Source organism: Mesitornis unicolor, unplaced genomic scaffold, assembly GCF_000695765.1.
Source record: "Mesitornis unicolor isolate BGI_N332 unplaced genomic scaffold, ASM69576v1 scaffold4422, whole genome shotgun sequence".
NCBI classification, from domain to species: Eukaryota; Metazoa; Chordata; class Aves; order Mesitornithiformes; family Mesitornithidae; genus Mesitornis; species Mesitornis unicolor.
Window position 1 is genome coordinate 29,436 of NW_010171162.1, and position 25,838 is coordinate 55,273.

Here is a 25,838-nt window from a genome sequence, read left to right on the forward strand (position 1 = left end):
AATTGAAGAAGCTGGATCTTTAACAGTAGACGAGTATATTATTCTGGTTTCCACCTTTGGATATTAAGTATGATACATTATATATTGTATTTGGCTTCATATCACGGGAAAATTTAATGACATGCCTAGCATGCAAAGTGTTTCTTAGTAGTTTCCATTTTTTTTTCGTATCGATTATGCTGTCTTTGAACAGTAACTGAGATGATCTGAATCACAACCAATTTTCACATTGTAAAAAGCTTTCAAGTCACACTTCGCTTTATCGATGTTTACGCTCGGCTGCGTGGCGGTGATGTCCTCCAAAGTGAATATACATTCATAGGGAAGCTCCTCCCTTAGGAAAACCCAGCCCCTCCACGCCCGGGCTTCCCCCCTGCGAAAGGATGCCCATGGAGAGGCTCAGATCCCCGCAGGGTGTGGAAGGAGCGTCCGGACCACGGCATGCAAGCCCCTACCCACCCTACCGAGCCCGGCCGCTCTCGTGGCACAGGCCCCGGAAGCCTCTGATCCAAATCAACATTGGCGCCTGTCCTAATTTCTGAAATTCTCGACATTCTCGCAAACCACAAATGCGCTTTCTGGACTCCTTTGTCATCCAGCAGCTTGTGCCAGGGAGGTTTTGTTCTCTAGACCGTGTCTCTGGTAGGCAGGAGGGCTGCAAAGCCGAGGAACGCTTAAGTACAACGCTCGACAAATTCACGGACCACAACACGGGAAAGCAAAGCTCAGTGGGAAGGGGGAAGCGGCGCAGGAGCCATCGCAACAGGACAGGGGCAAGAGGTGCTCAGCACCTCACAGGGGCAGACCGTGGGGAAAGGATCCTTGTTCGCATCCTTGCACCGTAACATCACCTACAGTATCTTTTTATAACCTTTAAGATTAATCTGAACCAGTTGCTTCAGTTTGTAAACAGTAAATGTTACCACAAAATCGAAACAAAAATGCTGCTCAAAAGTATGAAGAAACTGGAAAAATTACAAACACATTAAAAAAAAAAAAAATTAGGACAGCCACAGCCTTTAAAAAAAGTTGCAGATAAAATGATACCGTTTAATTTAAAAAAAAAGGAAACCCAAAACAAAAAAAACCCCAAAACATAAAGAGCACAGAATATACTGGACAAACGAAACTATATAAATTACTGTGACCAAATGTGACACTGGTAGTTTACGAAGTGGATATGTACAGTCAAATTAAACAGTGTTTACTCTTCTGTTCTAATAGTGTTAAAATGAAAAAGCTATTGCCATTTTACTATACATTGCATTGATTGAATCTTTAAAAAAAAAGTTACCCAAAAAAGCACATCCACTGATTGTACGGATTCTCGGCCCGCTTCTCCTGTCCAGGTTCCTCTCGAGTCCTTGACTCATTTGCAACAACGCACGGCCTCTGGTCCTCAGCTCGGTGAGAGGCAACCGCAGCCCTCACCTGGGATTTCAGCGAGCTCAGGACTGGGCCTGCATTCCCACGGCTCCCTTTGAACATTTGCTCTTACCATATACAAGTCCTTTCAGAAAACACATATGCAAAATCCAATGATTTTTTTCTTTTTTTTTTTCTTTTTTGTTTTTTTTTGTTGTTTGCTTGCTTGTTTGCAGGGGCAGGGTTAAAGGGTGAGGAGGCTGATGTGGGAGCCAGAATTAAAGAAGCAGTCCTGTCTCCATCAAACTCCGAAGCGCTCCACTGGGCGGGATATGACTGTGTCCTGGGTGACAAAAATACAGATCGCTAAACCCGCGAGACATCGTCACAGGGGGAGGAATGTCGCTAACTTAACTTTTCTCCTCAGACCTTTTTGTTTAGTGAGTGAGGGGGTTTACAGTTTAGTGCTGGGATGTACAGAGGACAGCTGGGAAGGTGGGAAGGCGGCTTGAGGGTTTATAGCAGCTAAAGGATAAATGCTGTTATGCAAAAGGTCACCGTAGGAACTTCCTACAGGTGTTGCTGCAGCTAAATGTCTGTACAGTTGCTGAGAGTTTGCAGGGGACGTGAGGAACTGTCTCTGCACCATGAAGGAGTGAAGAGCCAAAGGCTGCATTAGTGGGGAGAGCACGGTCTGATTTTTCAAGTACTGCAGGGGATGAGAATACCCGGGCGGGAGGCGACTGTTGAGCCCTGTGCACAGGCTTCCCGGATACAAGCCTGGGAAGATGGGGGCCGAAAGGGGAAATTTGTGGCTTTCCAGCATGCTGCCAGAATGGAGGCCATGCACTGGCTTGCTGCCTTCCCCCTCTGGGTCGGGAACCTTGTCTTTCGCAGAGGTCTCCTTTGGTAAGTGCAGAGGAGAGACAGCTCGGATTTTTTTTTCAGAAATTACTTTGTCCAAATCCTCCAGGCTCCGTTTCAAAGGCCGGGCAGCCCCCACATTTTGAGGGCTCGTTCTGCGGCCGATGATAGGATGCACCATCCCCTCCATTTTCCTCAAATTCTCCAGCCTCTGGGCCTGCTGCTTCCCAGCCCTGTGGAGCAACTCACTGTGTTTTTTTGGGGCCGTCATGGCCATGGGGGACACGCGGCAAGCTTTGGGGTTACAGTCTAGGCTCACTGCCTGGCTGCTCGCAGCCTGGAACGGGGAGATACCTTTGCCTTCTTGCTGGGCCATGGATGAATGAGGGAGGCCAGAGCCCGGAGCCTTTGCAGTCTGTTTGTGTATGCTCTTTGGAAGACTCAGATCTGTTGGCTGATCATCTGAAGAGGCCTCCACTGCTGCCTTTTTGTCTTGCTGATGCAAAGACGGGCGATAACTTAAATTTAGTTTTTCGTGGTGTTTGTGTTGAGTAAAAGTAGAAATATTTTCAGACTCCCTGAACATGTCCCGGGGGAGGTACTTTGATGTCTGTTCATTATTAAGGTGGTGTTCTGTGTGCCTATAAAGGCTGTGCAGATGAGGTGATGAATAAAAATCTGCCAAGAAAGCGGGCACATGGGAGTGCTGCAGTGCCCTTTTCTCACTCATTTTATCTTTGCAGTCCTGGATATCCGTCTTCGGTACGTATGACTCAGCAAGAGAACCGAGGTGATGTTTTGAAAAATCACAGCGCTGAGGATCCGGTTTACTTAGCATGTCATGTTTAAAAACGTCATTAATCGATTTCCTTTCTTCCTTGGTTTTAAAACTCTGTACGTGTTGTATGACCGAGGGCCTATTAATTGCTACAGGATCAGAATTAGGAGCGTGGGGACCATGTGCTATGCTTGAGGACAGCTCATCTCTGCCGTTCAGTTTCTTTTTGCTGATCAAGGGTGGAGGAGAACCATAAGGATAGCTGCACGACAGGGCTGCCCCGCTGACCTGCGACAGCAGCTTCTTCTTTGCCAGGGGTGACATGATGCCTGGGTTACCCTTTGAGTAGAGCAGTGGCGTGTAACTGAAAGGGGAGTCATCATTCACGGACCCAGGCAGCTCCTTTTCCTTGAACATGTCGAAGTTCTGGACCACCAGTACTTTGGGCGTTTGCTTTAGTGCATTGTGGATATCTTCGTTTCCCAGCTGGTCCACCTTCACCGTGCAGTTTGCGATGTAATCGGCCATCTCTGGCAATTTGTCATCTTCCATGTCACTCTGAGTGGGCAGCTGTACCGGGAAAGCCGTGAAGGGAATTTCTGGAGGTTCGCTTTCTAAGCTGTCAGTGAAAGCTTTGTGTAGTCTTTGTTCAGGCTTTGTGTCTTCCAGGGCATCTGCTGGGGGATGTAATCGTTTTGTGACGGCATCCAGCATGGTGTCTTCTTCTGGGGGCATGGATATACTTGAGAAAGAGGACGAGTGCTGAACCTCCTCTTTGGTTTTCTCGCTGTTTGTGGCGTTTTCTATCAGGTCTGTCTTTTCCAGAGGAAGTGGCCGAGCTGCCTCTGGCAAAAGAGATGGAGGGCCTTGCACAGGTTGTTTCACCTCTCCTGCTGTAGGATGTTCAGGGAAATTTTTCTGGTCTGCCGATTCTTGATCCTTCTCTTGTTCTGATGAAACCTAATAAAATAATTCAACAAACAGTAATAAGAATGTGGTGCTTTTGTCAGACTGTTTTTAAGATCATACACAGTTGGCTACTTTTGGAGAAGTACTTGTCAGGTACCTTGCTGGAACCCAAAGGCTCTAACGCCAGGTATTGGACTCAAAGAAAGAAATGTACCTCCCAGAAATATTAAGCAATACACCATCCCTGTCAGGGCCACAGTAAGGCATCTCAAAGCAGCAGAAGTTTGTAACCTAACGAGAGGCACCGGTGGCTTGATCAGACGGCTAAACGCTGAGGTTATACTCTTAAAATTAATTAGGCAAATGCAGGAGAGTGGATTTCATCATACAAATGATAAGGCTATAGAAATCTCTCTCACTAGACAACTTCACCTGTGAAAATGACACAATGACTCCCATCTTTTTTCTTACATAAAGTCTCTCCAGTATAGCTATCTTAAAATGCAGTGATCACAGAGGAGACCATTCGCACACGGTTCTGCATTAAAGTGTGAAAATTATAGAAATGGCATACTAGGAATCTCTATTGTAGGCAGCAAATCACTGCCACAGCTTAACTAGGACACACATTTTTTTATTAACGGATTAAAATGAAGTTGTCAACATTCAGTAAGTGTGTGCGCCTGCTATTACAAACATGGCTTTTATACGTTATCGTCAATGGGAGCGCAGCTTTTTCTGCTCCCCCATTAATAAAGCTTGTGTGCACAATTCACACTATTCATCCCATTATGTAGCTAGCTGAACTGTGACCCGCAGAGGTCACCAGAGCGTCCCATCTGCGATCCAGCTGACTGACAGCCCTTTTCAAAACTGCTGTCACTCTCCTCTGACATGTCGTGGTAGAAGACAGTCATAAAACAGCAGCATTGTGTGAGCCCTTTATTATTATTGTTTTCTTTCTTTCTTCGTTGTAAAGATAAGACGCATCGAGAAAGTTATTATCTAAATGCTGCTTTATGGTCTGTCATAGGAGCGGGGGATCGCAGAAGGTCCTAACGAATCTAACCCTGTCGGAGATTTATTTCTTCACAGCTGCTTTTAAATATTACTGTCTGTTTGGTTGGCCTATTAGTTACAGTGTCTGTTAGTCATCCTAACTTCTTCTTTTTAAACTCATAGCTGCCTTTTGCAGCCAAATACCATCATTAAGTCCTTTACAAAGTACCATCGCTAGTCTCTCAAGCTTATAAAATTACAGGAAAATACCAGACAGATGAGCAAAGCAAGCAGGAGAAAAAAAGAGAGAAATCATATTTAATAACTGTACATTCTGCTCTTTGTTTCTGTTAAGCAACATTTTGATTGAAGTTTCAGCTATTGTGAGGAAATGTGCAGTCTAAGGCTAATAGCATTTTGTCTGGTATCTCGTTACACTGACAATGTCATTGTGACGGCAGGAAAACAGTGAAGAGCACAAAAGCAAATGCAACCCTAATAAATTAAAGTTATATTATCTCCCTGCATGCTTCTTATGGTTTATGAGTTGAGCGTGCAATTGAGAGGAGCGCACATTCGTAACTAGATTATGCTTTTAGAGCTTACAGCCTCAGCCAGCTTCTAGGCCACATGCAGAAATGGTTTAAGCAGTGGCTTGGTCGGGGCCGTGCCTACACATCTACATGTGTGGCTACAGAGGCCCCCTGTGAGCAGCACACTACCACTGCTGTGCCTGGGTGAGGACTGCACCCAGATGCGGAGCCTGGCACGGGGCTCCACTGCTGGGAGATGGCTGGGGTGAGAGGGACATGCAACCTTCTGTCTGGCTCCAGCAGACCTGGATTTCGCTCCATCCAAAGGAGCTGGATGCCTCCTTTCTGCTGGCCCCATGAAGGCCGTGTCCTGGACACGGAGCCCTCTGTATGGCAGAGTGTGGATAAGCTCTGCAGCTCTGCACCCACCCTGCGTGGAAGCATCCACCACTGCAGGCCCCTTCGCTGCTCAGGCTTTGTGTGACCACCTACCCATTCAGTGACCTGGATGAAGGCTAAGGTCCTTAATCACCCACCCTGATTAAACAGCGGCAGGACGTGTTTTCCATCCCAGGCAGGGAGGAGACATTAATTCTGCCATAAACGGTACCATTTTACTATAGGAAACTGCTGCAACTGTACATTTTAATTGTCTTGTCTAGGCTCCCTGCATTTCCAGTAAGTGCAGCTTCAAAACTCTTCCTGCAAACCACACAAAAATAACTGCAGTTTAAGCAGTAGGAACTCTGAGATAGGGAACAACAAAAGCAAGGAAATTCAGAGTTAAGGCTGATGCTCTGTTGCTGACTTGTTATGTTGTGCTTGGTGGTGGTGGTATGGACAGTGTAACATATCTGGCTGATCCAAGACCCCTCAATAAATAACCAGGCACGAAGGAATGACAGGGGAGGAGAGTACAAGCCTTCACTTCGCATCTCCTTGCTTCGGGCAATTTGTGTTGCAGCCTTCCAGTGACTGAAGCAGGTTTGCGTGCACTCTCCTTTCCATGTATTTTTCAACAGAAGTAGAAGGGTTTTCCCCCAACAGGGGTCCCTGCTTTAAAATGACAGTGTGAGAGAAAACAAAAAACCCCTCCCTTCTCTGTGGAGCACTCTGACATCGGATATTAAAGGTACTGTAGATCAAGGCAATTTAAAACACAAATTCTGGTTTGCACAGGAGATGAAATTGCCCTTGTAAGCACAACTTAAAGAGGTAGTGGGTTATGAAAAATCACCATTTTCTGTTCTCACAACGGGGTACACAAAGCCTCAGAGGCATCCATGCTCGTTGGTCCTGCATTGGTTTTTTCAAACAATGAGGAAGAAGATTGTTGGTAGCTGACTCAATACCAATTTCCAAACTGGTTTACAAACAGGACGTCTGTACCTGCCGGATGGCAACGAAGCCAAGGCAGCAGCCAGTCTGCTGGGCATGTCATGTGTCTCGACATTCTTTAAATGCTTACTTTCACTGCAACGCCTTGAAGGCTGCTGTGATCTCACAGACCCAGACAGGAAAAGCAACGTCCTGTGTAGGGGTTGTGTGTGAGGAGCTTCACCGCCTCCTTCACACAGGGTGCAAGCAGGGCACAGGAGAGAGTGGGCAGTATGTGCAAAACAAAGTCCTTAAGTAACACTGGAGCAAAAACTCCATTGATTTTATATCATTTAACGACATGCGAAGCTTACTCTTACTGGCAGGCAAATACGAATTCTACTGATCTATCTTACCCTGGGCCGCGAACGTAAAATCTGTTCCAGGAGGGCTGTGCCGTGACTGCAGGTAATGCAGCTCCACACGGAAACCAGGGCCTGCCCACGTGAAGCAGGTGACAGAAGAGGTACCTATCTCAGCTGAAAAGCCTTTGTACTGTGTGAGAGGGAACTCGGTCTCAGTTAAGGCTTGGAAGGTATTTTCCTCAAAATCCAACCTTTTGATCCAAGGAGAAATTTAGTAGAAGATGATAAAAATCCTGGAAAGTGATCTGTTTTTTGACAGACATGCATACATCTGTGAGCACGGAAGGGCTGATCCAGAGGTTACCATTATAAAAATCAGCTGTGTCCAACAGCTACCACAGTATTATCAACAGTATTAGAGGTTCCCGCACCCTATACTTAGATTAGGAAATAACTGTGGTAGCTGTGTGGTTTCCTTTTGGCAGCTGCAGATCTTTTAGTGGTGACCACTGTATAACACAATGAGCAGAAATGGTACTTGTTACATCCAGCACCTGGTCTTCTGCCATCACTGCTATGCAATGTGGAGCTAACTGGCTGCTGTTTGTAGCTCAACAAAATCCCGACACAGCCGATACCACAACTGAATTTCCATTGCCGAGCAAACTCAAAGGCCAACCGGTTGGAATCCTCCAGTTTAAATTACATGTTTTATCACTGCATTTCACATGACTAAAGCAGTACATTTTTAATTGAAAAGTTGAAAAGCAGGAAAGCAACCAACCTCAGATGCATCTTGGGGTTTCTGTGCATTATCTTTTTCCTTTTTGCTCTTTTGGTTTTCATTTTTGATGCGTTTTGTTCCAGATACTTTTGTTTTCGCTTCACCCTCCTGGGAACTGTTATCCTGTTTTCGAGGTTTCACTGGAGGCAGTGGCTTATCTTCCTCTCCTTTAATAAATCTTTCATACGGCAGGATTAATCTAGGGGATTAAGGAACAAATAATTGATCAGGTTTTGCCATTCTAGCAAAGAACAAAATGTATCTACTACGAGCAGTTTACTTAATAAATCCATTTTCTTCCATGCCATAAAAGCAACAGTGTAAACACTACATCTACAAATCCAAGTATGATAAATCAATTTATTTGGCAAGATTATCATGTGGCGTAAATTCAGGGAAGTTGGAGTCGGTGTGGATCAGTTGTCAGTAACGCTGCAGTGGTTTATGTGGCTACACCAATTTGTACCAGATGAGGATACGAGCCACCATGTTTTAGACTGATTAATAAAAAAAAAAACCCAAACAAAAAAACAACTATTCATTTTTATTTTCCCTCTCTGCCCTTAAATGCATACAGCAAACCCCAGGAAAATACCTACAGAGCCACAGCCAACTTGATAACAGCCACAGAGTTTCCAGCTGATGGCTCCCCTGAGTGCCAGGAACTCGGCAGAAGGGAGGGCGCAGGGCTGCAGGACACCTCCAGCAGTGGGCACAGCACCCGCCACGCTGCCATCAGCACCAGCCCACCCCTGCACCGCACCTGCGCAGCGACAGCCACCACGCTCCCTGCCTTTGCCAGGAACTCCTTTTTAAGGGAGAAGGAGAGAGGAGAAGAGCTAAAAGCAAAGGATTTTTTCACTGTGGAACTGTCCTCCACAGAGCGCACAAAATCACTTTTAAAAACCAAGGAAGAAGCACAAACAAAAAATATCCTCCTTCGAAAGCATCAGACACACTGAGTTTCAATCTCTCTGTTTTCCCTTTGCGATTTTTGTTCTGAAAGGAAAAATAACTGATATAATTAAAAGGGATGGATTGCATTACAATCTCAGTTTCAACTTCAGTGATTAAAGTTTTTATAATGCATTTGGTATGATTAATGACTCACTGTGGGATTAATACAAGACTCAGACTTTAAAAATATGAACTCTAATACAGCAAACATAATTTGTTTCTTTAAAAAAAAAAGACAAGTTGACTCTATGAAGAAAATGTACTTTGCTTATAAACAACATAAATCTGTGCAAATACCAGGAATCCTTAATTATCTTTAATCTAAGACTCCAAGGCAGAAACCTCTTTGGTTCAGATATTCGTTTGTTATCCCAGAATCAGTTTCTAAGCATGCAATTTTGATTTACATACTTAGATGTTCAAACACAGTTTGGGCTTAAGAGAGCAGAAATTAGATTGCTCGTGATCATAATATTTTACATTTTAATAAAATACAACATAAATTATGTTAAAATATAAACCTAATTTATGCTATATTAGAAACAAAATTCATTAACTGAGCATGCTCTGACATGGTATGTGCAAAGAGGCGTGAATAATACTTTCTAGCCCTGAATTTGGCAGGGCTCCAGTAATGAAGCTAAGCAGAGCCCACAGGGAATATTCATCTTCAGATCCCATTACAAACTGAGTTTAAACATGTTACAGCTGCTAAAACTGGAAACTGCTCCCTCTATGCAAACTTAGCAAAATAATACGTAGCTGCCAAATACCTGCTTCCCACTGTAATATTACAGTTAATGTTTATATAATAAAAAGCATAACTAAGCAGAATAAGAAAAAAATAATCTTGTTCATACTTGAGGCTGCTACATTTCATTTGCAAAGTGCAAATATTGGTGAAAATACCGAATCCCTCTCTGCACTGCACAAAACGCTTTGGACTTCACTGAAGGCAAGGTTGGGTTTCACACAGGGCAACGCCGGGGCCGCTCTGCCATGTGTTAAATATTTAAAGTCGCTTTTAATAAAAACACATTTTATTACAATAATTGTTAGCACTGCGAGGGGAGTGTTTGACTTTGTTTTGTTTCCATGGGAACGTGTCGCCCATTAAAGATCTACATATTCCATCCATAAAGGTTTCAGACGCCGCGCCGTGCCCCACGGCAGACGGAGATGCTCCCGGCCCACGAGTGGGGCTGCCCGTGAAAGATGGCATGCGACTGACCCTGTGGCTACGGCCGGGACGGGAGCAAGGCCCAGGCCACCACGATTAATCACCGCTCGCGTGCTCTCCACTGAGCCTTGTAGGGTAACACGGGACAGAAACTCCTCCTCCTCCTCCTGCTGCACCTCACCAGAACTCATTAGCTTTGGCGCTAATTAGTAACCGTGGCTTAAATTTCCTTTTCTGATCTTAAGGGTTCATGTGGGAGTACAAGGTTTTCATTTTGGTTATTTTTCACTGAGCTCAGCAGTTGGCAGACCGACAGCAGTAAAAATACATTTCACATAGCCGGTCAAAGGCCCGGAGCCAGCGGCAGGAAATCTGGAATTAAATGTTTCGTGTATCGGGGAGGCGGCATGACTAAGGTAAAACTGAATCAAAACACAAGGATGGCTTGTTCTAGGATTTTCCCCTCCTCGTCTGAAAGGAGGGCCGGCAGGCTGCCGCTCCTCGCCGCTGCCGAGGTGGCTTTTGGGGGCCGTGGGAGGGCTGCGAGACCCTGGGGAGCAGCACCGAGTCGAGCAAAGCCAACAATTGCCGCTTCACGTAGAGATTTCCGTCGGTTGCAATTTTCACTGACTGTTTTTTCAGTTATCCTGTCATGGTACAACACAATTACCCACAGGATATGATCTTAACATTTGATTATTAGAAGTTTTTATAGCGCAGGAGTAATAAAGCTAATATAGCTCTCAGAACATGCAAGCAGCCGGCTCACATGCCATGAAAGCAGCCGGCTTAGCCAATTTAAGGTCAACATTGCCCAACACAGGAAAAATGCGATCTGCTGTTAGCCAAATAGTTTAGCAGAATGTGACATGTCTGAAACCAACACAACGTTTTTTTCTTTTTGGTCAAATATTTGCAGCAAAGATTTAATCAATCTTTGCACAAGGAGAGGTAAAGAGAACATCCAAGAAAATGGAGCCGGATACCTCGAATGTATCGCACTCTGGAAAAAACAACCACGTTTTCAGTCGCTTTGAACTGTGGCTGTATTTCGTGGCGGGGGAGAAGTATCAAAGTATTCATAAAAAAGGAAAAGGGGGGGGAATTATTTTGTGGTCTAAAGAATATTTACTTGTAAAGCCCGAGAGGAGACCAAATAAAAGGGTCTTTATCATGATCAAGATTCCAATATTAAGATTAATAAAATGTATTATTTATAAGTCAATTAACATAAATAGAATATGTAAGCACCAGTGTATTAAAAAAATCTTTCCACAGGCAGCAGATTTTTAGCAGCATGAGGTTTTTTTTTTTTCTCTTTCCTGGAATAATACAAGAGTAACATTTTCCAGCCAAGAGCAGAAACAGTAGGGGAGTCTTTGCTATCACAGGGCTTCTTATTAAATTCAGTCACTGTGAAAGCCAGTCCTTTTTTTTTTTTTTTAAATAAAGACAACTTAAAATCAATACAAGTTAGATTAACAAATCAGTACTATACTAATCCTGATTTATTACAATCGGCAATATTAAGTTTAATCACGTATAAACTGCTACTCAGAAAAAGATTTTGCTTTACTAAGTCCTGAATTAAATAATGGCGCAGAGTGTACTGAGTTTTTAGATCTGCATCATCTGATATTATGAAAAATTCAATGTACTTCTCTGCAGCAGATGTCAGAGGTCAGCAAATCTATTACAGTAATGTAAGTAATCTGGCTTTCCGCCAACCTTTTTTTAAAAAACACTGAAGCAGATAATTTTATATTTACAAATTCTAAAATCCTCCAGGGACTGAACCTCTTTCCCAACAAAAAGCAGAAACTTCACATTAGAGAAATGTATTTCACAGTATATCAAACATGTCTTCATCATTAGCATTTCATAAAAAGAAAAAAAGCCCTTAATCTTTATTAGTCAACATTTTTTTCCCAGCTACAGAACTAACAATACGAGACCTCATCTGAGCGAGTAACCACTACATTTTCGTGTATTGATTATGCAAAACGAATGACTTTTTTGGCCCGACTCTGCTTCACGGGACACGTGAGAGCACATCTATTTATAGACATGATAAAAAAAGTAGTTACAATAATGCAAAGGATCTGACCAGCCCAGAAAGAGGAAGGAAATTAAATGTTAAGGCTGCCAGTTTCCTCTTTGAATTCTCCCCACTGTGTATGGATACGACAGGGCTCTTGGGTTGGGGAGGAACCATATGCCCAGGGCAGACAGGGTAGAGGAGGTAAGGAAGCAGTTCAGCCCAACCTCTACAATAATTTTTACATCCCTTTTTTCAGAGTTTATTTTTGTTTTCTTTCTGGCAGAATAAAATATTCCAGCACGTCTCCCATTGACATCATCTTGCTTTCTCAAGGGCTCCAAGTCCAACACAAAACAGCGCCTCTCAGCCACAAGAATAATCTTGGAAGGACTTAAAATACCGAAGCCCATTCCTTGGGAGATGCTGCCCCATTCCCATGCTTGGCCAGAAATTTAAGGAGGTAGACTGCAGTGGGAATGGAAAAAGATTTAAATCTGCCCCACCAAATGAATATAGCAACCGGTTAACCCATGGAACTCACTGCCAATGGATATCTTGGGGCCAAGGGATTAGAGAGATTACGCAAGGATTAGATGCTAATGTAAATCATGAGAACAGTAAGCTCTCAGAGCTTCAAAAACACTGAAAAGGGACAGGCAATAAATCTCTCTACTGGTAGGAATTTGGAAAACACTTCCCTTCACTTATGTCACAGTGGCTCTTGCTCCTTCCTCTGAAGGCACTGCTGGAGCTGGGGTACGAGACGCCAGGTCTGCCTGGTTCAATGGGGCAACCATCTGGTTCAACAGGTCCTCACAGCTGCCAGGCAGAGCTGCCTGCACACCCCGAAGCCAGAGGGTCTAAACACAGGGCCAAGACAAGCGATAACCTCAGTGAGAGAAAGCCAATTGTTGTTCCCTGGAGACTCAGCGGCAAAACACTCAGTTGTTCTAAGGGACCAGCAGGAATGTCTGAGCTTTGAACCCAAGAAAAGTCTTGTCTTTTTCACCCTGATGTTCTTCAAAAGGGATAAATCTTGGAGCAATGCTGTCACTGTAAGAATGGGAAACAAACCACCTTCAACTACAATCAGCTGGTGGGGACGGCCAGGAGCAGGAGGCAGCTCTCCTGGGCACCAGTGACAAATTCCCCGCAGAGAAGAGGGAAGAGGAATAAGACAAACTCCAAGGTCTCAGCCTGTTTTCTGAAATGGGGATATAAAATACATTAAGGAAATCAAGCAGCGTGTTCCTCAAGCCTGATTTCCCTGGACCGCGTTGTACAATCCAGGGGTTACGAAAGCAAGCCTTGCGTGCTTTTGTGCAGAACACAATAGCAATAGGTTTATTTGCATTTGTCTGAAGTACAAAAGTGGCATGTATTTTATCAGCAAAGACAAAATATGTTTGAGTTCAATTTTCTTTCCAAAGAACTTTCCTTCCTTAAAGAAATGGCTCTTTCATCCTTTCATCAACAACTTGCCTCAGAGCCCACTGGGAGTGCTGGTGGGTAATGAGAATGGCTCACTGCTGAAAGGTGGGAACTGCGCTGCTGTAAGAGAATTCAAAGACACTTTGTTTTACGTAAACTGGAAATTAGTGACATTACAAACACAGCTGTTGACTTAGCTGCACAGCCAGGCGAGAGAAGCTCAGGCACTCTTGATCCTATGGCTCAGCAGGGGGAGATGAACAGCCCCAGTCTTTTGCCTTCGGTGCAGATTCACTGCATGGGTAAGACTCAAAAGAAGGGTGACGGGGACAGAGCAGCTTCCCCAGGTCACTTTACCAAAATTGCTACAAGCCTCTGTTTTAGCCACATCATTTCTGCATCTAAAGGCAGACATGCATTTTGTTCAGTTGGTCCGTACGGTCCCTGCAATGCTTGGTCCCTGTGCTCAGGAAAAGCTTGCAGATGACATTTGGTATTGCTTGTGGGGTGCAGGTCTCCTGAAGGGACTCCAAAATCCTGCTGACTCTCCCTGGGAGCTCGGAGCCACATTTCCATTGCTCATGGTTGCTAGGGGCAACCCCTGCCATGTTAGCAAAGTCCTGCAGTGAGGAACAAGATGGAGATTCCCAGTAGACCTCTAGAATCTGAGGGGAAAGATCTTACTCTCCATCCCCTGGTGCTGCTCCTGCGAAGGAGAATGGCACATCTCCCATCACGCATCATCCTCTTGAGGCAACTCAGCTCCCAGCAAGGAAATGGGGCTTGTGCCCTTGTGTAGAGCCTGTCCCTACTCCTGGATGTCAAGAAATGACGTTACAATGTGAGACACGCTTTACCTGATGATCACTGACCACGAGCTGTCAGCCCAGTAGCCAGGAGTGCCAGGACCCCAAGAGCATTGGGCACTGCACAGCCCCAGTACTTGGTGAGCATCGACGCACATGTGTAGCAAACAACAATGCCCAATTCTGCTGGGACAAACTCCTGGGTGGAAAGAAGGATATGGCTGGGCAAATAATTCCCTGCAAGGAGAGAGATCATCTCTTTCCAGGCTCTGGAAGGCAGTGCCTGACTGTCCAGCGTTCTTGCACCCAAGGACTCCTGCCTACTCCAGTGCTGGCCAGTAAATCTCCAAGGCTGAAAACCCAGAAATTTTGGGAAAAAAGTGTGTTCTCAGATGTTTTGAATGGACAGCTAAGGATCTGTTTTAATGGTAAACAATTACATTCCTCTGTCATCTGATACTTTTTAAATTTTGGGGAGGGGGAAGCTTTCTGAATTTTCAATAGTTCCTTTGTTAAAGCATCTGTTACTCACATAATTGAAAAGATGTTTGTTCAGTGGTATGCTTGAGAGTACAGTTATTTAATCTTAATGATAAAGCCCTGAGGGCAGAAAATCATAAGTAGAAACCTCTTGTTATTTATCAAAAAGAAAAAAAAAACCCACAAAGTAAAAACCCAGGAAGAGAAAGAGAGAACCGAGACACCTCATCTATCTTCAGGCTTAAATTCGTGCTTGATGGAAAACTATTGAGACAATTTGCAACTTGCGGAGTGTTCTAGGAGTCTGGGACTCGCTGAAGTGGGAGAGGGGCAGGAAAGTGGGGTGAAGACAAAAATAAAACAACGAAGTTAGTATGACAAGAAAAAACTGCTGCTTGGCAAGGTTTTTTTGGGTCAAACAAAGAGCTAGTTGTAGTTTACTGCATGACATAACTTTCGATTAATTTTTGCCTGAGGATGTTTTCACACTTAACAGCGTAAATCAAAACCTTCTATTAATTACAATGTGTATTAAAAGACAACCATAAGCATTTTCATGTAGATGCTATACTAGCCTCCAATTTTTTGGTCCCTCTAAAAGACTGGCTGCTATTTCCTACAAAACTCCCCCGAAATGCTTACACGTTACCAAAGTTATCCAAACGCTTTAACAAAACCAAACGGTATTTGCATGGAACGCGGGGCTCTCTTCCATATTGAATTACTGCACAATATCCTTAGGGTAGGGAGATGTTACGGCTGTTAAAGGGAAACCACGTAAGGGACTTATTTTGACCTGCCTTGTGTTTCTGATAATATAAAATATTTATGTGAGCAATTTAGACAGAAACATGGCAGAACGGGCTCTGAACTGTACAAGACACTGTCTCTCCTGGGGTTTAGTCCCCTGGGAAGAGACAGATGTGTAGGGTGCTCTGCAGGTTCCCAGTGGCCACACACGCAGCCAGAATAAAACCCTCTGTGGGTCTGTGTCCAAAGCATGGCCACAGCCACCCTGCCAGATTGGAAAGAACCACAACCCGCTCTGGGAACCCATCTCACCTATCTGCTCCTCATCAAGTCCCGGGTGGTTGTGGCTCTGCAGAGAACTTTCCCACTCAGCTGCCTGAACTTCATGACAGCATGAAGCCTAATAAACCTCTCCTTAGCTGGATCTGACCGGGACAGTCTGGTTTTCAAGGCACTAGTGACTCCTGAGGACATGAGACACACTGCTGAAGAGCAGGACATGGCCTAGGGAATGCTCTGGGTCCATCCCTGCTGGAAGACCACAAAGCAACCAGGCTCCCTGCAGCATCCAAAGGGGCCAGGAAGGGCAACTGCGCTATGGGACCGTCCAGCTGCCTGCAATGACACCTTTGAACACTGACACTGTCCACCAAAGCACCCAAGGAGTGTTGCTGTGTGCTGCTGCACACCACGATTCCCCAGCCCGTGTGTGTTTGTGCACAGCTTGTGCACAAGGCTTGCTTTGGAGGAAACCAGGATGAATCACAGCCAGACTTGGAGGCAGAAATAGGCCCCAACAGGCAATTGCTTGTATTTTCATTTTGTTCAATGCATTTTATTGGGAACTTTATATACCTTGCAAAATAGCAGGTTGGGGTTTTTTTGGCTTGTTTTTTTTGGGGGTGGCGGTGGTGTAATATTTGTGAAAAATCCCTGACAACAACGTCATCAGCACTGCAGAAACACAGCCAATCGTTCACACCGGAAAACTAAAGCTGTCGATCATGTGTTTTGTGTAAAAGCGAAAGAAACCTCAAACCCTGCATATGAAAACCACATCTGCATTATTTGGGTAACACGGCATGGAGAAGAGTGCTTCGCAGAAAAGCAGCCGTTTCTGAGGGTTTCTCAATAAGAGAGAGAGATTTAGGGTACTGACAAGGGCTGTAAGAGTTTCACAGGAAAAGTTCAGGCTGAATCAGCTGCCACCAACCACACACACCTCTAGCTTTCTGTGACCATGCAAGGTAAGTGCATTAAAGGAGAAAGTAACAACCAAAGTTGTTAAAGTGCATTAAATGAAGAAAGTAACAACCAAAACAACAACAACTAATAATGTCTGTAGGGTCCGAGGCATGCACCGAGCAGCAGTCCCACGATGGAAAAACATTAATGCTATTTATATTGGTAATCGTCTGCAACATGAGCAATTAAGTACAGTACTAAAGGACTATAGCCAAGAGCCTGGTACTAATATTAAAAACTGACAGAGATGAATAGGTTTGGAAGGAAAACTAGGCTGACAAAGACATTTTTATGAAGTGCTTGGGCCTATTTGGAATAACCCAATCAGAGGCAGGTTCAGACCGGCCATGCCTACAGTGACAATAATGCATTCATTGGCATTATATGATGCCTGCTATGCTTTAAATAAAAACACCCATTGCTTCTAGTCGGCAACCTGCACTTTCATTATTATACTCATTAATAAAACAAAAGTTGTCTAACTAATATACAAATAACACTTACTGAAACACTGGCAGCCTTGCCTTGTTTTAAAATGAAACCAGTTACTGGAAACACAAACTGTACTACATGAAAAATGAATCAGATGATAATGCACACAAAATATTTCTTTCCCTTTTACCAGGGAAACAAAGCAAACACGGCACCAACCGAAGCACTCTGCATACCCATAGCATAGCAGCAGCAACCACCACAACCCCTGCTCCCAACAGTGGGGTGTGGAGGGGACCAAAGCATCCCCACAGCCTTTAAATCTGGCTTTGTTTCAGCTTTTGCCATCCTTGGTACCATGGAGCAATATGCTGGCTTTTTAGAGGTTATAAGCACCTTTTGAGAAAAAAAGCATTTCTTAGGATTTGGCTAGACAGACAGGCAATTCTGCCCTCTGCTCTTCTTGGGCTTTTTTTTGGTTTTGTTTTGGTTTTTTCTTTTTGGGTATGAAACTCCATCTTGCAGAGGGAAACTTGGAGAGGGCAGGAAGGTGGGATGCAGTACCTGAATGGGACATTTGTGCCATTTCACTCCTCAGCAGTCTAAGGATGTCACTGGAAGGTCGCTGCCACCTAACCAGCCCTGATATGTTAAAGCTGGTGCAAACAGCTATAGTAGCTTCTCTGTCATTTTTGAAGAAAGTTAGTTCACACAACATGGATGCTCTTGATATCTAGTTGTAGAGATGAATGGCAAGGCTAAGTCAAGCAGCAGCAGGATCATGAAGTCCAGGAACTGCTTGATCTGCCTCCAGTAGGCAAGGCCAGTAGGATTCAGGAAGGAAAAATCATGAGGTTTATTCAGCATTTACTTCCCAGCTTAATTCAATTTCCAGTTTAGCTTTACAGCTCACCTTCAAGTTAGAAAATGAATGTGTGTCCTGAATCGTGAATGTGTATTCCTGCACTGCAGCTCTAGTTTTAGATTAAATGTCATCTGAGCACTTTGGCTATAAACGAGCATTACATTTACAGGTGCTGTAGTTAGAATTACCAGCTGAAACAAACCATGACAATTTCATTTACTTTTTTCCAAGTCTGAGGCTTAATACAGCTTTCCCGTGGTGGAAAAAAAGTGTCTAATAGTAGAAATCCAGAGATGGGACCAGGCACTGAGGGTTTTTGTATACATGTTTTGGTTTTTCAGACAAGATCTGGCAAAGTATATTTTAGGTAAGCTCAGGGCTAACCTAAAAATCCTACAAGATGACTTCTCCAAACGCTATCTTCAGACATCCTACCAGAGACGGTTCTGCCTCCCATCAGACCTAACCCAGAACTACACAATGGGCTCTGGCATCCAGGAACTCAGATTTGAGCTCTTTGCTGTGCTAAGACCCATCTTAACAATAAACTGAAAGACTCCTCCTTCCTCAGAGTGGCTCAAGGCAAGCAGAACTGCTCTGGGTAGCCTGGAAAGGCTTTTGAATCTTGAAGGCATCATGAGTCTGCTCAGGTTTTCCAGTGAGCACAATGGGCTTTGTGGCACTTCATAGCATACCCCTGAATAAATGCTGAGTAAGTCACACAGACGAGTCTCTATGCATCGAAAAGGAGTGCAATTCAAGGATTTGGCATGTGAAAAAAAACCCCAAAACTAGCATGAAAGCAGAAGAGAGAGACGGGTTCATGGAGTATTTGTGAATGGCTCATTTATTTTTCCACAACTACAGGAGACACGCTCTCTCGGTGACTCTAGGATTTCAACACAGAGCTGGGCAACGCTTGCTCCCTCTGCGACCTAAACCCCCAGAGACCTAACTTTCATGCGTGCCTGGGTCTCCTCTGTCAAATAAACAACATCCTACAAAGCACATCTGGTGAGGGAAGACTCAGACTGCCAGTTTGAAACCCATCAGCTGGCTTGGGTGCAAGAGCAAGCCCTGAGCCTCTCAGGGCTGTAATGATGGAGGGGAAGAGCTGAGTACCCACAATCTGATGAGTCCCATCTGATGTGCACAGCAACTCCCTCAATTTGCTCTGCTGCTTGGCTCGATCTCCAGAAAGCTTCTGATTTTTACAGAGGCAGTACACACAATTTCTTTGTGCACCCAAGTCCTTATGCTGGAGATGTCACCTGTAAATGAGGGTGATCAATTTGCCCCTCAGTGAGGAGGGCAGCACCTCCCTCCAAGTGGCCAACACATAAGGCACTAAAAGAAGGTGAAAAAGTGCCCACTCAGCACAGCTCTGCTGTCCTGCCTTGTGTACAGGCAAGCAGCTTCTTCCTGACCCCAAAGTAACTTGTTTATGCCCAGACACAAGAGACTGGGCTTTCCTTATCTGACACTGAAATTGCAGAGTTTTCATTAACATTTGCTTGTCAAAAAAAAGAAAAAAAAGAGAAAAAAGAAAAAAAAAAGAGAGTTGCTTCTAAAAACTATACCAAACCAAAACAACATTCCAGCTCCAGTATTTTATTCAATGTGTGCTGGCTTCACAAGCCCTGGAAGTTATTATCTACATGGGAAGAATAAGAAATCAACAGTTCTGACCAGCAACAATGGCTGCAGAGAAAGAGGGTTTGGCAGCAGCTTGCAGGCAGGGAGGAGGGAAGGAAAGCAATGAAGAGGAGGAATGCAGCGCTCTGCATGACCTACAACATTAACAGCACCCTGCATTGTGGGCCACCCCATTATTTTGATCACAACCACAATTTGCTTAATTGGTATTCGTAAAAAATGACAGAAGACAAGTGCTTGCATCAATTAGCTGTCATTTCTTATTTTTCCATGAGTATGTGTTGCTCAATTTTCAGCTTCTTTAACTGGAAAGCTGTTGTAAAAATTAAGATATGTACCAAAGAAAAATCAGATGCTTGTTTTATTTATTTAGTCACTGGAGACACACACTCTGGTTTAAATTACAATGGATTATCTGACTAACTGTTGGGGGAATATTTACTATAAGAAGCCTCTTTCTCTCTCTCTCTTTCTCTAATTCTTTACAAAATGCTTTGAAGGCTCTCCAAATTAATTTTTTTCATTATTAAACAAGCATTTCAGATTTGTTATCTTACCTTTCATAATGTCTGCGAGTACATGTAGCAGCACTTGTGCTTCCAGGGTTACCACCTAATTCATCATAAATATGTTTCCATTGTCGACGGGCTGTTATCTGTAAAAATGGCAATGGAAAATTTAATCTTGCATCTTTACAGATTCTACAGCGTTTGAGTTCACAACAACAAATGCATGTGTGACACTTTCAGAACAGCATGTACTACAAGCACTATAAAAGCCCCTACAGAATATATAGAGCGCACAGAGCTTTTGGTGCCTTTTTCTTTTTCTCTTAAGTTAGCACTATGTCTATTTTCTTTCTCTCTAAAATGGAGGGATCTGACTGACTCATTATCGAGTCACAAGCAATACGGCCTCACAAAAGAGAATCTCAATCAATACAGGGTCATTAACCATCAGAAGTTATGCAGACAAATCCCACGGTGAATTATGAAAATGAAGCTCGAACCATACTCAGCACAAATAATGATTACATAGTTATTTTAACTGAATTAGAGAAAATAAATCTGCTGCAAAACCCAAATCCACCACAGAATTCCGTAAATCCACAAAAGCATAGTCCCTAACTCTTTATGTTACAAGCTGTTTATTTTTATCCATTTATGTCAGTAAAATATATAGATCAAATAGTAATGAAATCTTAACATACTCCAGTGTTAATATTTGAGCTATATACTTCATTGGACCACGCTGATGAAAATAAACATCTTGTAACATATTGAGTTGCATACCATGGTTCTGGGTTTTTGTACATAAATTAGGATTATACAGAATAACAGATGGAAGACCTGGCAAAAGAATTGTTTCTGAATACCACTTCATTATTTTATATATTCTGCTATATTTAAAACAGGAAGAAAAACAGGAATAGGACAAGCACAACAGATCACCCTCCTTTGCCTGCAGCTCATAAAGAAGGCCAGTGGAAAATTGTGGGGGCAATTTGGGGAGAATTTTGTCATTTTATGTGGAATGCTGTGGATTTTAATATATTCAGCCCTGGAGGCTTCTTCAGAGTTACCCACAGAGCAGTCAATGGCATTTACTGAGGAGCTAAAGGCAGCAATCAGAAGAAAACAAATATTACAACTTGCAATCTGAGGCCTATAATTTTAATCTAAACAGAGGAGATAGCTACTGTCATTAAATACTACAGAGTAAGAGGTGTTTCTTTTTCGCTCCATATAAACGGAAAATCCTTCGTTTGCAGAAATTATTTTCTGAAGTCAACAGCATGGCTGGAGAGCTATTATTTGATAATGTTACAATTTCTTCAAGTTTATTGTTTGTACAGTTCTCCTCAGAAAACATCAGGCCGTCCAACTCACTGTACATAGGTTGCATCTATAGATACCTGGGCAAAAGGGGCAGGGGGAAGTATCTTAAAACTCATTTAAAGCAAAATGGATTGTCTGGATTCACTAATTTTATTCTCTGTCTTCTGTAACCAGTCCAAAGAGAGAGACTGCAATTCAAGGATAAATTCTGCACAAATGAATTATTTAATTAAAAAATCGAACATTCATCTGAGGTAAGGTTCATTTTAAGACTGTTTTGTTTAAGTTCTTATACTGTCTCTTCCCCAGGCTACCCACACTATTATTATTATTATTACTAAAGGACTTGAAGAACCAGAGTCCTAATGAACCACAAAGAACATTACTTCTTCAGAATATGAACGGATGCACCTTCTGCCACCTGAAAGGCCAAAAAAGAGATGGACCAAGCACCCTGCTGTGGAGGAATGCCTGGATGGGAAGCTATCTCTGGACCTGCCTCTCACACCTATTCTACCAGTCCTCAGGACAGGCAAAGGACAGAGGCATGGCCAGGCAGCCCTTGCCTTCTGATAGCCCCTAAAAATCCCAGATCGCCTGAGGACTGCTGCAGGTAGCTTTATCAAGTCTCTGGCAGCCTCACAGAGGGATCAAAGATGCACAAAGTCAACCTGGGGTCTGTGCTCTGGCCCTCTGGCAAGAACAGTCTGGCTGGCTTGTGAGGCTGTGGGCCAAGACCTGACGCTTTGGCTAAGTACAGCGATGCTTTGCAGAAGCTATAAATGAAAGCAAAGGATTAGTCAGCGAGAGGACTACTGAAAGTCCCCTTTTTAACATTCCCACGTGACTAAGCAGCATGGTCTCCATTTTCAAAAGGAAAGTGGTAACCTTAGAGTCCAAGTCTCTAACTACGAGCTGACTCAGGAGTTGATATGCAAACTGGAACATCATAAACACAACTGCCTCTGAGGGGAAAAGGGAATCCCTCTGAAATAATTTGTGGTGTCTCTCTCCTCTAGGCTGTTTAGGATAATAGTATTTACACAAACGTTTGCCCGGCTTTATCCAGTTCTGTCTCTGCAACAGACCAGAACTTCCTGGCGATCAGCAGAGTTGTGCCCTCCCACGTACAGAGCTAAGCTTAAATGTGACATTCCCTTAAACGACTGTTATTCTATCAAAGCCTAGGGTTGAGCTTTCCCGTGTTCTGGAAAGTTTAGTTTTATGCTTAATAAACTTGAAAGGACTAAAGTAACTGATAAATCACATCCTTAAACAATCTGAACAAAATGCTGCACTGTGGAAACGTCACAGTTCTCATTCAGGGTAGCACGGCTCAAGCTGGATGCTCATGCTGGCCACATCCAAATTGAGGACTGCTTTCTTCTCTCATAGAAGTCCCTCCCAGCCACCTCAGTGACTATGAACCTCCTGAGGAGCCAGGAAAGCACAGGGCTTGGCCATGCTTTGCTTACGGTTGCTGTTCCTAACAAAAATGCTTGCCTTGGCTGCTTTTACACAGCGGTGTTAAACTCTGAAAGGGGTCATGTGTGCTCCTGGTTAGTAACATGTAGATGACCAGGGCACATGAGGAACAGAAAGGCAGATAACAAAAGATATGAAAATGGTAAAATATTTCAGCTGCTTGGGCAGGGAATTTCCCAGAAACATTCAGGAGAAAAGTATTAAGCTTTTTTAAGTGGCCTTAAGACAACTAAGACCCTGAAAAAGCTTTAAAAAACGTCCTGAGCACTTTCATTTCATACTTTTGATTAACTCAGCTTCAGTTTCCTGATGTAAGTTGACCTGTTTCAGTAGAAAACATACAGAAGACAAAGCACCTTTGCTGCTTAGTTCTCCAATTTGTTTTTCCCCACTTCTACCAGTATATACATCCCTCCCAGTACCTGCCACACTTCTAAAAGCGCAGGAAGCTCCAGGCTCACCCATTAATCAAGGCAATTGCACAGGCCAGTCTCATCTCTGGCAGCTCCCCATTCCAATGCTGGCTTTAGTTTTAAAGTAGTCTTCTGGTTTGCAAACTCCTCCCACAATTTGCTCCAACCTACAGCTTCACAATCCTAGAGCTGGGCCCACTGGAAGCCTGGAGCTTTGAAAACCTCCGTGACATCTTTCCCAATCAGCAGAATTTGGAGTTAAGCAAGAGACTGGTCTGCCCAGGGACCTGAGAGCAGATGTGATCTCATTCCTATAAGCACAGTATTAGGCAGTGACTGGTACTGAGAAACATCCAAATAAAAGCAATGATCTTATCTATTTAAGAGGACTGTTTATACACATGCTTTTAATGATGTCTTCTGCTCCGAGAAATCTTAAGGTCTTCTGCACTGCAATCCCAGCTCCCAGCTCCCTTCCTCATGAAAAGGCTTCCTGTTTATTCCCTCCTGCAAATCTGATGGGGGATTTTCTGGTCATGGCATGTGAAGTTCACAACGCTCTTCAAAACAGAGATCTGGGTACTAGCTCTGTATGGAACTAACCCAGGTAACTTTGCACTCCACTGATATATTTGTTTCTTTGGGCCTGCCCAGGCGCAGGACTGCTATACATGTCAACCATTAATTTTAAAAACTAAAGAAGGCAGCAGCTAAATGGCATCCCACCGATCTTTGGCAAAATTCAAGCTACTACACACCAAAGGTTAAGCTCCACCTAATTTTCTCTTTACCCTTTATCTTTCTAAGACATCTCCAGGCAGGGTCCATGCAGCACCACAGCCTTCTGCAAACATGCCAAGGCACTCCTTTTGCGTTGGCTCAAAAGCAAAAATGACACTTCAAGACTTGCCAAGGACAACTCTTTAGATAAGTCCTGGAAGTTTCCCACCTATGAACAGTCGCACCTTTTACTCCCTTGACTTAGGGTGACTGAGAAAATTCCAGGCAATGGCTATTAAATGCCACTGCAGCTGAGCCCCCAAGAACATGACATTGTTTTGTATTTCATCCAGGGATTTGAGGATATTGTGAAGGTCTGCTATAGAGAATGCTTTCCAATGCACTCTCCTATTATTAGTAACAAAGATGCTCATTTCATGTATCTTTGTTTAAGAGAAACATGATCCCACCAATTCCAAACAGACAGCTTCATCTGTTAAGGACTTAAACCAATTTGAAGAGGTTGCTATTTTTATTAAGCCTGTATTATGTCCAACAAGAAGCACTTGGGAGTGTGGTATTACACAGTTATAGATGACAACTAAGTAAAAATTAGTATTTTAACAGATAATGGACAGATGAGAAATGACCTTCATGAGTACTCTGGAGAGCCCTTAAATATGACATATGACACACAGCCATGACTTGACACTGCTAGATACGCTGTATGTATATGCAGTATGTACAGGTAATACTTTCTGTCAAGCCTCACTGGATCCATCCCAGCCCCTGATAAATGACAATAAAGACAAGTCAGACAGATGGGTAAGGAAGTTGCTCTCTGCACCTCAAACCCACTCCCTGGCTGTTTTCATTCACTTTTAGACCCTTAACCAACAGGACTGGTCTTGGAGGTCTTACACTGTTCTGTGAATCTGGGCAGAAGCTGGAAAACACCATGCATTATCTCTGGTTGTTTCTCAAATATGTTTTTAAAGCCCCATCAAAGCATCTGTCCATGGAAAAGGTGGACAGGGCAGGGGATGAAACTGAAAATGGCCCAACTATTGTTGTTCTGCCAAACACAAGGATGTAAAGTTTGCAACTGCTTTACCTGGGAAAGTTTCTACACTTATGAGTAAAAAAACTAGTCACCTGACCACTCTGAGTTCCCATATGTGATCTTAAAAATCTTTTCTTTGTTTCCCGTTCATAAAATGGCTGTCATACGCTGAAGCCAAATATCTACTTTAAAAAATTATTTTCTTTACAATACTCTCAAGAGAATTTTACATCTCAATGCGCAAACCAGAAACTTGTGAAATTTTAAAACAAGTCAAAGATTATGAAGCCCTTATAATGGACAAATGACTGGTTCAAGTCAGATGGAAGAGTCCACACAGATAAACGTGTATTAATCAGCGTAGGTTTGAGAAAGCTTTTGCTCGGCATATAACTTCTTATCATCATTCGATACTGGCACTGTGTGTGAGTGGTGGATTCTGGTCGTTACTGCATTACAGCACTCACTCAGAATTTCTACATCTAAGCAGACCTGCCTAAGTTTCTGGAACGGATACTGAGGTCCATGTCACCCCAGTCCATTCACTGCCCTGCTGAAAAAT

The 25,838-nt window shown here is 43.5% G+C and overlaps 1 protein-coding gene across 1 annotated transcript in view; it reads right to left on the reverse strand.

Annotated features, from left to right (window-relative positions):
• Positions 1 to 1,029: 1,029 nt before the first annotated feature.
• The window catches only part of ARID5B (AT rich interactive domain 5B (MRF1-like)), a 103,506-nt gene continuing 78,697 nt past the window's right edge, over positions 1,030 to 25,838 (reverse strand). The window contains exons 6-8 of the mRNA XM_010179940.1: positions 20,315 to 20,412; positions 7,915 to 8,113; positions 1,030 to 3,967 (exon numbers count right to left, since the gene is read on the reverse strand). Of these exons, the coding sequence (XP_010178242.1) occupies positions 1,820 to 3,967; positions 7,915 to 8,113; positions 20,315 to 20,412 (2,445 nt within the window). The 3' untranslated portion in view covers positions 1,030 to 1,819. The remainder of the gene's footprint in view (positions 3,968 to 7,914; positions 8,114 to 20,314; positions 20,413 to 25,838) is intronic.